The sequence below is a fragment of the Pan troglodytes genome, chromosome 2 (assembly GCF_028858775.2).
Source record: "Pan troglodytes isolate AG18354 chromosome 2, NHGRI_mPanTro3-v2.0_pri, whole genome shotgun sequence".
NCBI classification, from domain to species: Eukaryota; Metazoa; Chordata; class Mammalia; order Primates; family Hominidae; genus Pan; species Pan troglodytes.
This window is the reverse complement of record NC_086015.1, coordinates 163,436,498-163,450,705: the sequence shown is the minus strand read 5'-3', so window position 1 is coordinate 163,450,705 and position 14,208 is coordinate 163,436,498. Positions and strand designations below refer to the sequence as shown.

Here is a 14,208-nt window from a genome sequence, read left to right as displayed (position 1 = left end):
ATGTAGTTTGTTATGGAATTGACATATTTTTCCAGGTTTGAAGTGTCTTTCATGATCTTTGTTTCTGCCTGGGCTGAAAAATAACCCCTGTATCTGTCAATTACAAGGCTCTTTAGTTAAACTTCCTTAGATTAGAATTTCTATAGATATTTTATCTCTGTCTTTCCCTTGACTAAAAGTAACAAAAATGGCAGACGGTTAATTTTATGATTGACATACTGTAGTCTCCTTATTTAATTTATGGCTAATGATCTATACTATTCATATAATTTAGCTACTCTATTTTTGTCCCTTATTAACACAAATTCATTGTTTATCTGTACAAAGGATCATGAAAGATGTTTTTCATTCTATAAAAATAAACAGGCTGCCAGGTACAGTGGCTCACATGCTTGTAATCCCAACACTTCGAGAGGCTGAGGCAGGCGGATCACACGGTCAGGAGTTTGAGACCAGCCTGGCCAATATGGTGAAACATCGTCTCTACTAAAAATACAGAAAAAGCAGCTGGGCATGGTGGCACACGCCCGTAATCTCAGCTACTCAGAAGGCTGAGGCAGGAGAATTGCTTGAACCTGGGAGTTCCAGCCTGGGCGACCAGACCGAGACTCCATCTAAGTAAATAAATAAATAAGCCATTGTCTTTGTCCTGAATTTATTCATAATTCATAAAGTTTAAGGTCACTAGTTTAGACAGTGTGAATATTTTTTAAATTTTATGTTAAATAACTTATAGAAAATTATATGTATCATTACCCAGCTAATAGAGAAATGGGGAAGAATTGTGTTTATAGCATTCTTTTGACCAGTGTTTTTGAAAAACTATGTTGAAATCATAGACACTACTCTTGCTATAGCATTCTGAATACTGTACAATTTAACAAAAAAAATTTTAAGATAATGGTCTTTATCTTAAAAAGCTTATAACCTAATGGAATTCCATTTTGTTGTCATTAATAATAGTCAAATGTCAAAATGATGAAGAGTATTGCACATAGAATGAATATTAACTACCTACTATGTAAAGGTAATGTAAAATGTTTCTGCTGTTCAGGAAGCATATAATCCATAAGGGGAAAGATAACATAAATATCTGCAAAGATAAATAATTAGAGAGATAAACAGTAATCCAGTAAAAACAATATAAACAATGGTACCAGCAGTACATAATTAACTGCTTGGTGACCATTAATAATCATTTTGCAGCATTCCTCCTTTTAGATTGATATGGTTCAGTACATCAATTCTGTAAAAAAAACTTCCATCTAAAGAATAAAAAATGACCCACATACTAATGTTTAGTGGGAACATACAGAGGTTGAAATAGTACTTCTAAACACTGGCCTCCACTTACTCAGTGGTTATGATGTGCTAGGAATTAATTGTGCTAGACACTTTCTATATATCATGTCGTTAGGTTATCTCAGCAACTCCAGAAGTTTAGATATTACCAGCCCCATTTTACAAATGAGGAAATTGAGGTTTACATATAAATAAGCACAAAATCTAGGATTTGAACCCCCAAGTTGTCTAATATCAAAAAAGAGCTCAATTTATCACTAAGCAATCAATTATCTATGGCTGGTACCATTGCATATATCATTTTGTTTTTTTTGAGATGGAGTCTCGCTCTGTCATCCAGGCTGGAGTGCGGCGGCACGATCTCGGCTCACTGCAACTTCTGCCTCCTGGGTTTAAGTGATTATCCTACTTCAGCCACCTAAGTAGCTGGGATTACAGGCTAATTTTTGTACTTGTAGTAGAGACGGGCTTTCACCATGTTGGCCAGGCTGGTCTTGAACTCCTGACCTGAAGCGATCTGCCTGCCTTGGCCTCCCAAAGCACTGGGATTACAGACGTAGCCACTGCACCCGGCCATGCTTATGTTGTTTTTACGGGATTACTATTTCTCTCTCTATTTATCTTTGCAGATATTAAATCGTCTTTCCTCTTACAGATTATATACTTCCTGAAGAGCAGAAACATTTCACATTATCTATACATAGTAGGTAGTTAATATTCATGCTCTTACTCTCTATGCAATACTCTTCTCATTTTGCAGCATTCCTCCTCTTCAAACATTTATTGGGTGTAGATACATGCAGTGAGTGAGTAGGTATCACAGAAGAAGGTGAGGAAATTTGCCTCTGATGGCCTATAATATAACCTTCTGAACATTTCTTGTACCTCCTTGACCCAAATGAAACCTACCTTTATTTGGAAGAGAAGGTAGAGAAGAGAACACCACTTCTCTACCAGTCCTCTCAAATGGAGTCAATTTATTCTCTCCACTCTACATTCCTTAGGATCCAGTGTGAGTGGAGTTGGTGTCCTTTTTGCCTCCCTCATCTTTACTTCCCTATCTTATAAAATCTCCAGTCCTTTAAGGCTTATATCATGTGTCTCTACTTATTTTTTGCTGAGACCTCAAACTTTCCCTGCTATCCTTATATCCTGTTCCCCGCATGCCCCCCTTCACCTTCCAATTCTCAGTAAGGGACCTTGTCTTGAGATCATTAGATCTCAGGGAGAGGGTAAACAAGAAGGTCAAAGAAGATGTAATGAGGAAAGAGAATGAATTCTGGGTGCTCCTCCATTCTTCTTATCTCCTGGCATCTCCTTTTCATGTGTTTCTTGCTTTTACCTAATTGTAAGCCAGTGGTTTGGTCATGTGCTGGTAGAGATCTCTGAGTCTACCTGACAAGATGATAAAGATCCCAGAGCATTGTTCCTGGATTCTGACCATTATTTATACACTACACTATCTATACACTTAAGACTCCAAAATATGCATCTCTCATCTAGCCTTCTGTTCTGCCCATATTTGCTTCCAGAATTCAATTCTCCAACTGCCTACTTAACATGTCCATTAGATATCTCACATTTTTTAGCTCAAATTTATGTTTATTCCCTCATAAACCTGGTCCTCCTCCAGCCTAATTTATCTTATCATTCTTTCAGCTGTACAAAGCTGGAAATGTAGAAGTTACTTTTAACATTTTCCTCACCTTCCCCCTCCCTATTATCAACCATTTCCCTCCCAAATGCCTCTAACACTCATCCACTTCACTACCAGTACCATTACGTAAGTTGATCCAAGTTTTTCTGCTTAATGTCATCACTGATCTCCCTTTATCTACTCTGTCTCTTTCCTACCCATTCTTCACTCTGCAGTCATAGTGATCTTTTCACAATGGAAATCTGATCGTATCACTCTTGACCTCTGATTCACTTCAATAAAGCCCACTTCAGTGAAATTCATAGTTTCCCATTGCTTTTAGCATAAATATCAAGATTGGATAAGAAAGGACTGCAAATATTCAGCAAAAGTAATTATAGCTGCTAAGAAACTCTCAGGAAACTTATATATTGTTTTTATTTCAAAGTTCTACAGATATTTCTGAAACAATTTGGAGTATTTGTTCCAACTGCACATTCATTCATTCATTCAACAGATAATTAAGTGTAATCACTTGGTATTCATGAAATGGGTAAGGATTGGTTCCAGGACCCCCAGGATACCAAAATCTGGGATGCTCAAGTTCTTCGTATAAAATGGCGTAGTATTTACATATAACCTATGCACAGGGCTTGAATTTGTTTATGTACTTTAGCTGCAGGGAAGGCCCACATTGAATATGTGTATAGAACAGAGCTGTAGTAGATTTTTTGTACAAGTATAAGGTAATGGTTAAGCTATCTAACAATTTGAATTTGTTTACCTTTAATTGACTTTCTACATACAGTTCATAAGGCCCAGTAGGGAGTGGGATATACAAGTTTAATGTTCATGAGAGATGCTAGACATTGAGGGGAAAGCCAGTGAAGGAATTATCAGTCTACAGACAGTAGTTGAGGCCATGAGTATGGCTGAGGTTAATCACGAAAACTTGAGAAAAGAGAGCAGCAAGGAGATATCTGCTGAATACCAATATTTAAGGGTGTGCTTTAAGAAGAGAATTTAGCAATAGAGATCAGAAGGGATGAAAAGATGGAATTTTAAAAAATTGTTTATTATGGAAAATTTCAAACACATACAAAAGTAGAGAGAATAGTCTGAATGTACCCATCATTCACTTCGACAATGATCAATTTGTGAACAATTTCTACCCTTACCCTACCATTTATTTTAAAGCAGACCCCAATCATTATATCATTTTTTCTGTAAATATTTCAGCGTGTATCTCTAAATTTTTTTTAACATAGCCACAATATTGCGTTCATACCTTAAAAAGTAAACAGTAATTATATTCACTGTTCTTATTTCTCTGTTTCACTCATAAGTGTTTTGTTTTGTTTTATGGTTTGTTTGAATCAGAATCCAATAAAGATCCACACACTGTGATTCGTTGATATGTTCTTAAATTTGTTTTAATCTATAGCTTCTCCTATTCTTTTTTGTGTTTTCTTGCAATTTTCCCATTGAAGAAACTGGACCTATAGAATTTACCATAGTGTGGACATTATTGGATCTTTGGACAAACATTGCATCTTTGTGGTGTACTTTAACATAGTCCTCTGTCCCCTGAATTAGTTGCAAATTGGTTGTTGAATCTAGGAACTTGATTAGATTTAGGTTTTTTTTTTTTTTGATAAGACTTCATTATAGTAGTGTTAGATGTTTTTGTAATGACTGGCTGTAGTGGTTTTTCATGGTATTTTTTGTGATGTTAGTAGCCATTGATGATCATTGCCCAAATCTATTAATTTGAGCTTACAAAATGGTGATATTCTATCATTCCAGAAGGATAGAATTTGTTAGATGCTAAATACATTAGATTGCTTTTAATATCCCTGAATCTCTATATTTGTTTAAATCCTCTAGAAGGGAACAGATTTTGTTTTGTTCATATGTGATATTCCACTTGAGAAGCATAGTCTTGCTGGTTTATGCTTCTGTCTTTCATGTTTGAATTTGAAAATTGCCTGCAACCTAATAAGGTACAGCTCTTGAAGAGTTATAGGTAAGCAAGTTATCTGTTTGCTATCCACTTTGGACATTTGGTAGTAGTCTGTTCTCAAAAACTGAAGTTAAGAGAGGTAGAAACTAGAAACTCTAAATATGCATGTTAATCCTTTATGTGCATATTAATAAAAATAATTTCTAATCTACCAGTTATACAAAGTGATTTTGCTTCATTCAAGTTATGCAATAATCATATTTTGAAGCTATAACATCTTTTTATATAACTTCCTTCTATTTAAAATACATGGATTTATTCCAGCCTTAGAATCTAATGTCACATTTGTTTGGTTGCCAAATAACCATTTTAAAACTAGAGACATACTGTTCCCAAAACCCTTATATAATTTGGAGTAAGTTCCCTCCTAAATGTGGAGAAGAAACATTTTTTTACCCAGTATGTGCTTTTAGAGAACATTTAAAATAGCACATATCATTTGAATGTTTACCCTTAGCCATTGCTATTCAATCGATACATATTTTATTATAATAATAATAATGACAATGATAGATAATTCTTAGGATCTAGCATCTAAATGCAGGATTAGACATCATATTCTATTCTTTCTACATAATTAAATGTATTGATGTTTCATACCATAGTATCTCATTCAGAATTTTGGAAAAGCTCCAACCCAGAATGGATGATTTTATGTACTCCCCATTGAGAATACTTTCAGTTTTGCACAATCAAGATCTCCTTCCCTGATCATGTACAATCATAAAGAAAGAATGGGAGATGGAGCTTCTAAGGTGACAAAAAAAAGTAGCTCATCAGTCTCCACTCACACATACACCACTGGAATCAGAGCCTTAGGGATATACATGGGGGGATTATATGGGAGACGGTTAGCAGAACTGAGGCATCTTTACTTCTGTTTCTCCTTTTTTGAGCCTCCATGAATTGCTTTTTTGCCTTCTTTATCTTCCACTTTTCCCCTCTATATTCTAGTAACTTTACATTCTTTTCTGCCTGTTTTTTTTTCTGAAAGACGTAAGGTCACAGAGGAATGAGGGAATTTTGTGAGAATGTGTGATGGTAGCAAATACTGACCCTTGGATTTCACAATACAGTGTATGTCAATTTATATATAAGAAATCATTTTGCCCAATTTTGGCATTACCATTTATATTATATATAACTTACATTCATAATTTTTTCATATTAAGTGTTTAATATCTCTCAAAAGTCTATCAGTTGTCAATCAATACATACACCATGTCTAAAATACTTTTTAAAGTGACTATTTAGTTTGATCAATAGTAAGGCAAACCAAGCCAGGCACGGTGGCTCACAGCTATAATCCCAGCACTTTGGGAGGCCAAGGCAGGCAGATCACTTGAGGTCAGGAGTTCAAGACCAGCCTGGCCAATGTGGTGAAACCATGTCTCTACTAAAAATACAAAAATTAATTGGGTATGGTGGCGGATGCCTGTATTCCCAGCTACTTGGGAGGCTGAGGCAGAAGAATTGCTTGAACCCTGGCGGCAGAGGTTGCAGTGAGCCAAAATCATGCCACTGCACTCCAGCCTGGGCGGCAGAATGAGACTCCATCTAAAAAAAAAATAGTAAGCCAAACCAAAGCATGCCAAAAATGAACCAGATTTTCCTAGTGAAGAGTCTAGTTGCAAAAAATCTAATCAGTAGTCAGCTTTGCTAAAACAACAGACTTATAATAGTTGGCTCTGATAAATCCTGACTGGAATATTCAGAAGTCATATGTCATATTAGAAAGCAAGAGAACTTGAGAAATAATGTGCTTTTGACTATTATGATGACTGTTATCTTATTTTGAAACAAGATGACAGTGAACAGTGTAAGAGAGCTATAGTCCACTGGATTGTTCCCGACTCAACTAATATGAGTTATGCACAGGATTGCAGTGGCTGAGGTGCTGTCCAAAACCCACATGTGAAAGTAAGCCTGGAACTGAGGATTAATCTTTTTATTTTCCTGCAAATTATCATCAGTGTATATATTTTATGTCTTTAGTTTATACCACTATTTTCAGCAGCAATTTATTTAGTTATCATCTACCATTTAAATAAAATATTACTTTAAAAATAACTTGCATAAATATTGATTGAATTATAAAACTTAAATGACTGTCAACTTTTCCTGAGACTCAGATGGCAAAAGGCATTTTCTCAGACTTCTTAGCCTCAATTTGTTATTTTCATAAGATTTTTAATTTGCTATAGTAATAATGTAAAGATACCAGTTTTTAATTTTATAAACTCAGTATAGACTTATGAAAATGGTCAAAATAATGGGACCACTTACACTGTGGGGAAGTTCATTCACTTGAATTACAGGATGATTTCAAAAATATTTTCTTTTTTTTTTTTTGAGTCTCGCTCTGTCACCCAGGCCGGAATGCAGTGGCGTGATCTCAGCTCACTGCGACTTCCACCTCCCAGATTCAAGCGATTCTCCCGCCTCAGCCTCCCGAGTAGTTGGGGTTACAGGCATGTACCACTATGCCCAGCTAATTTTTGTATCTTTAGCAGAGACAGGGTTTCGCCATGTTGGCCAGGCTAGTCTTGAACTCCTGACCTCAAGTGATCCTCCCACCTTGGCCTCCCAAAGTGCTGGGATTACAGGCATGAACCACTGTGCCCAGCCTCAAAAATATTTTCAATGCATATTTACCACATATGTACTCTGTATTACTCACCAAAGAGAAATGTCTCCCTTCAATAAGTGTATTGGCTAGTGGAGAAAAAAGACTCATAACAATTGTACTATAAGGAGTGCTGTAATAATAATATATATATAAATGGTATGAAGCATAGATAAGATAATTGTCATTTATTTCTACAAGAAGAGCTGGTCAGGGAGAAGAGGCCATGTTTGATCTGGGCCCTGAAGTATATAAGTAGGAATTTGCAAGATGGATGAGGTAGAAAATGGTATTTCATATTGTGGAATAAACAGAGGGAAGAGCCATTTGTCTTATCCCCAGCTCCAGAACTCTACTACTCATGGAGTCTGACACAAACAATGTTAATAATCTGTTTTATTTCTCATTATAGGGCACTGGAATTGGCTGTAAAATACAAAACACATGTTGATACAGTTCTTGCTTACCGTCAAAAGTTTTTGGAGACATTTGGTAAACAGGAAACTAATAAACGATACTTGCATTATGCAGAAGGCGTAAGTATTTCACAATTTTGTATAATAATACATATGCGTTTTAAGTATATGTCATATTCATCCTAATGAGACAAAATGTGAATGATTCAAATTTTGAATCTTTTAACCTCTAAAAGAATTACTTTTTGCCTTATGACATCTTATTTTGACTGTAATTATAGTACTAAATTTTTCTCTGGAATCTTGCAGGCATATTTTGATTAACTCAAGTCTGTCTTCATAATATTCCATTTGTGCTAAAGTTGGGTGCTATTTGATATTTTTAGATAAATAATATAGAGGGGTGGAATAAAAGCTTCTAACTCTTAAATTTCACCTGCCACCAGCTGCCTCTTCTGCTGCAGGGGAAATATATATGCACAGAGGGCACTGACCAGAAAATGCATAGTTGGTCACTTTGTAGAATTCTAGAAAGCTAGGTTGCACCTCCTAGAAGTGCCTAGCCTAGGTAGATTTCACTACCTAGAACCAAAGAAGACTTAGCCTTTGCCTCCCAGGCTCCTACCAGAATCTCAGATTTTATTACTCTAATTAGAAGAAAGTCATTCTGGGATGCAGTGGTGCATGCCTGTAGTCCCAGCTATTTGGGAGGCTGAGGCAGGAGGACTGCTTGAGCCCAAGAATTCAAGGCCAGCCTGGGCAACATAGCAAGACCCCACCTCTAAATAAACAAATAAAAATAAAAAGAAGGAAGTCATTCCAGTATAGATCAGCCCACAAGGAGACCCAGAATGAGTTTGCCCCATTGCCTAGAGCATAACTGATTATAGCCACTTAGCCAGATTCTTTTAGGCCCAGACAGCAGAAACAGAGCTCATGTTACTAGCCATATAGATCCAAGAAGCTTGACTCCTAAGAGCTGTGATTACAAGACAAGGCTGACCTTTCTTTCAGCTCTGTGAACCACTTTCTTTAGCCTTTTATTCATTCATTTATTCAAAAAATGTATGATATCTCACTCTGGCCTAGACACTATGCTAGGGGTTAAAATCAGATACAGCCTCTTATGTCTCTTTGGAGCTTATAGATTGTGTGGGAGCATACCTTCTTGGTATAGAATAAAATGGAATGTTCTGATTGATCATAGGGGCAGACTGGGTTAGAGGAGCCTTAGGAAGAGGAGAGAAGATAGAGAGAAGGCACCCACAATTTCTATTAAAGCCAACATTATCTACTTATTGTATTTAGAATACGTAGTGTCTTGATCTACATTTTTGCACTTCAGAACAATTTTCATGTTAGTGAGGCCTTTGAGACCATTCTTAGAGTTTAGCAGTGCAACTTCGACATCTGGATCCAGGATAGCTACAAGTTGTGGGTTTCATGGTAGAAAGGAGACATGTTTTATAGAAGCTCCACAAACCTTTTTTTGATTTCATTTGGAACCTGCTTAGTACTGAAGTGAATCCTGGGAGTTTGGGCATACTCTACTATTAGGACAAACACAGCATCCCTGGGATCTCTGGGGCTACACTCTGATTCATAATATATGACAGCAGCCACCACCAAAACAGTGCTAAGCAGCCCAAAGAACTGTAACACAAAGGTCAGGTAATCTGACCTTTGTGTCACAGTTTTGAATATATGATCATATGTTAAAACTGAGCACTCACCTTGTTTATTGTATAATTTTAAAGCAGATTAAACTACTCTGCTTTTTCCTCCTCACCATCAATATTTTTTCAATATTCACATTTGATACTTTTGAGAACATAGGAAATATAGTTCTGATCAGGTGTGGTGGCTCAAGCCTATAATCCCAACACTTTGGGAGGCTGAGGCAGGAGGATCACTTGAGTCCAGGAGTTTGAGACCAGCTTAGGCAACATAGTGAGATCCCACCTGTACAAAAAATTTAAAACTTAGCTGGACATGGTGGCTCATGCTTGTAGTCCCAGCTACTTGGGAGAGGTAGGAGAATCACCTGAGCCTGGGAGGTCAAGGCTGAAGTGAGTTGAGATCATGCCACTGCACTCCAGCCTAGGTGACAGAGTGAGATCCTGTCAGAATGAAAGAAAAGAGAGAAAGAGAAAAAGAGAAAGAGAGAAGGAAGGAAGGAAAGAAGGGGGGGAGGAGAAAGAAAAGAAAGTCCTTACTATGAAGAAAATTATATTTTAGATAGCAAAAACTTAACATCTTTATCATCTTTTTCATTATACATATTTTCAACTGTTACCAAAATATAATACTTTAATCATAAGAGTACCAGAACAACATGGCTTTCTTAGGTATTTTAGGGTTTTTTTTTTCCATCCAGAAACTATATAGGTTACTTTGACTCCCTGTGGTACTATGTTCTCGTTTCCTACTTTTCTTCATAAATGTCATTTGGAGTTAACTAAAAATCATAAAGCAGTATTTTATGATGAAAATTATTTTTTTCTTAAAAATTTCCCACCAATGAAATAAAATGTAACCCTGGGAAAATAGCTCTTGGGGATATCTGCATTACTTGCTGACCTTTTGGTTTCATTTAAATCTATAATCTAGTCATAATATATCATCCATATTTATCTTTGCCAGACTTATGATTATATAAATGCTTTATTTCAGAACTAAGAGTTAAATAGAAAGGGGTCTTTTAAAAATAACATTGAGAAATTTATTCTAGATATCTGGTGATTTTGGTGGGCTCACAAGGCATACCATCTGGAAATTTATAAATGAATGGAATCTACCATAAGGGAAGAAGTGAGAAGTTTGATAGACACTTAGTTTATGAGCCCTGAAATGTTATTTGGCCATTTCTAATTTAAAATATGGCAATCTGGGATTTTTACAAGGAGTACTGTTTTCCAACAATCCTGATATTTAGAGTTATTGTACTTGGTCTACAATAGTGTTCTGTAAATATTTATAAAACAAATTTTAAATCTAGCAAATAAAATCCACTCAAAGAATACATTTATTATATTAAATATATACTCTGCACAGGAAGAAAAGTAGATCTGGGAAATACTTCAGACATTTGCTAGGAAAAAGGAAAAGAGTGAAAGAAATCAAACTCATGAGCAGGATTTCAGAAAGTTTAAAATTTTGAAGATCTGAGTCAACACTCTACTTAGGACAAACCACTTTAGGCTTAGCTACTACCGAAAAGCTGCTTTACAGGTTTTAAGTTTGGAGGAATTGTTAATAGTGAGGAGTTGTTAGCTAATTACTGATTTGCTGGGTAATTATTTACCTTTTATTCATTCAGTATTTATTGAGTGCCTCCTGTAGACAGTGTTTTCTCCTTAGTGCTTGGGATATAATAGTAAACGTGACAGACACTGGCCCTGGCTTTAAGAAGTTTATATTCAAATGGAGGTGACAGTTGTCTAGGTAATTGTTCATTTCAATTGCGATAATTGCCTTGAAGGAGATGTATGTGGTGCTATAAGACTTTATGAATGGGGGTCCTGACCTATGGTGAGGCAATCAGCAGAGACTGTTCTAGCAAAGAGCATGATATTTGAACTCAGCTTTAGAGGATGAATAGTAGAAGCTCACTGCAGGGTAGAGGTTGGGTGGGAGATGAGAATAACATGTTTCAGGAGAGGGAAGGCTTTGAAGTAGGAAAGAGTAAAAGCAATGGAGGGATTGACTTTAGGGTTTCATAGGGCAAATTAAATAAGAGAAGCCATTGGAGGGCAATAACATGATCACTTTTTCCTTTTAAAATCCTGATTCCGCAAGGTGCGGTGGCTCACGCCCATAATCCCAGCACTTTGGGAGGCCGAGATGGGAGGATCACTTGAGTCTAAGAGTTTGGAGACCAGCCTGGGCAACATGGTTAAACCCTGTCTCTACCAAAAAAAAAAAAAAAAAAAGTTAGCTGGACATGGTGACATGCACCTGTAGTTTCAGCTACTCTAGAAGCTTAGGTGGGAGAATCACTTGAGCACCAGAGGCAGAGGTTGCAGTTAGCTGAGGTCGCGCCACTACACTCCAACGTGGGCCACAGAATGAGACTCCATCTCAAAAACTAAAATAAAATAAAATCCTGATCCCTGGCCAGGCACAGAGTCTCATTCCTGTAATCCCAACACTTTGGGAGGCTGAGGTGGGAGGATTGCTTGAGTCTAAGAGTTCAGCAACCAGCGTGGGCAACATGGCGAAATCTTGTCTCTACCAAAAAAAAAAAAAAAAAAGTAACTGGGCATGGTGGCATGTACCTGTAGTTCCAGCTACTCTGGAAGCTTAGGTGGGAGAATCACTTGAGCCTAGGAGACAGAGGTTGCAGTGAGCCGAGGTCACGCCACTGCACTCCAACCTGGGCAACAGAGCAAGACTCCATCTCCCAAAAAATATAAAATCCTGATTCCTGGCTATGCGCAGTGGCTCAAGCCTGTAATCCCAACACTTTGGGAGGCTAAGGTGGGAGGATCACTTGAGCCCAGGAGTTCAAGACCAGCCTGGGCAATATAGTGAGACGTTGTCTCTATTAAAAATAAATAGGCTGGACACAGTGGCTCACGCCTGTAATCCCAGCACTTTGGGAGGCCGAGGTGGGCAGATCACAAGTTCAGGAGATCGAGACCATCCTAACACAGTGAAACCCCGTCTCTAGTAAAAATACAAAAACTTAGCAGGCGTGGTGGCATGCACCTGTAGTCCCAGCTACTCGGGAGGCTGAGGCAGGAGAATTGCTTGAACCTGGGATTTGGAGGTTGCAGTGAGCTGAGATCACGCCACTGCACTCCAGCATGGGCAACAGAGTGAGACTCCATCCCCACAAAAAATAAAATAAAAATAAAGAAATACATAATCAATAAAATAAAATCCTGATTCCTAAAAATAAATGGAAACAACAGTTTTTACAAAATTATCTTAAGATTTTGCCAGTCAGTTGAAGGAGATGAAAATAAGAGCAAACGTACGAGTTATTGAATGAATGAGGAAGAATCCTGAGTGACTGCTCTGGACCCTGGGTGGTTGGAATACTGGTGGGGAAAAGTCATTGAAAGGTCTTAATACCAGGATAAGAGAATAGACTTCGTAATGAAGGCAATGGGAAGACTTGGAGATTTGTAATCAAGAGAATGACTTGAAAGATAACGTCAGACGTGAAAGATAGCTTAGAGGCGAGCGTGGTGAGTAGGAGAGTAGTTAGGAAGTTACTATAATAATCCCACTAGGAAATGGAAAGGGTACGATTAATTTAAGAAAAATTTTAGAAGTAAAATTAAGAGAACAGTTGTGACTGGGGGTGGGAGGAGAGGTGGTGAGGTAAGGCAGGGCATTTGAGAATGACTTCAACATTTCTAGTGTGGGCAGCTGATAGATGGGAATGCCATTAATCTAAAGAATACATAAGAATATACACATTTTGGACCTTTGAGTTTGAATACATGAAAATATACCATTTTGTATGTGTTTAGAGTGTCTTATCAGGTGTCCAGAAGGAGGTATCTAGAAGGCAATTAGAAATATAAATATGAACACAAAAGGACATTGACAAGGGAGAAATAAGGGCTAGAAAACTAAATTTATTGCCTTGACCATCTAGGTATAGTTGAAGCTATATGAATTGATGTTTCTTAGGGAAAGTGTGAGAAAGCTATGGTTGGACCCTGGTGAATATTAACAGTTAAGAGGTTGTTGAAGGAAACCAAAATATGACACCCAAAAATATGTCTCTTTGACACTTATATTTTTGAGCTAAAGACAAGCTGCAGCAAATGGAAGAGCTCTATTCTCCCCCTTTTCCTCCTAAAGACAAAATATAAATTCTCCTTTACTAGAGACAACTCTTGTCAGCTCAGGGACGACTCCAGAGCAATCTACCAAAAAACCTTACTCCGTGGCTGGGCGTGGTAGCTCACCCCTGTAATCTCAGCACTTTGGGAGACCAAGGCAGGAGGATCATGTAAGCCAAGCCCAAGAGTTCAGGACCAGCCTGGGTAACAAAGTGAGACCTTGTCTCTACAAAAAATTTAAAAAATTAGCCAGGTGTGGTAGCATACACCTGTGGTCCCAGCAGGAGGTTGAGGCTGCGGTGAGCCATGTTTGGGCCACCACACACCAGCCTGGGTGACAGAGCAAGACCCTGTCTCAAAAATAGAACAAACCTCACCTGATTAGTTTCTTCCCATATATTTTT

At 37.5% G+C, this 14,208-nt stretch overlaps 1 protein-coding gene across 6 annotated transcripts in view; it reads left to right on the top strand.

Moving 5' to 3' along the window:
* Positions 1 to 14,208, top strand: part of IFT80 (intraflagellar transport 80) — a 146,980-nt gene that overhangs the window by 127,416 nt on the left and 5,356 nt on the right. For all 6 annotated transcript variants that reach the window (XM_063805243.1, XM_054680288.2, XM_054680287.2 and 3 more), the window contains 1 exon segment: positions 8,000 to 8,123. In XM_063805243.1, the coding sequence (XP_063661313.1) occupies positions 8,000 to 8,123 (124 nt within the window).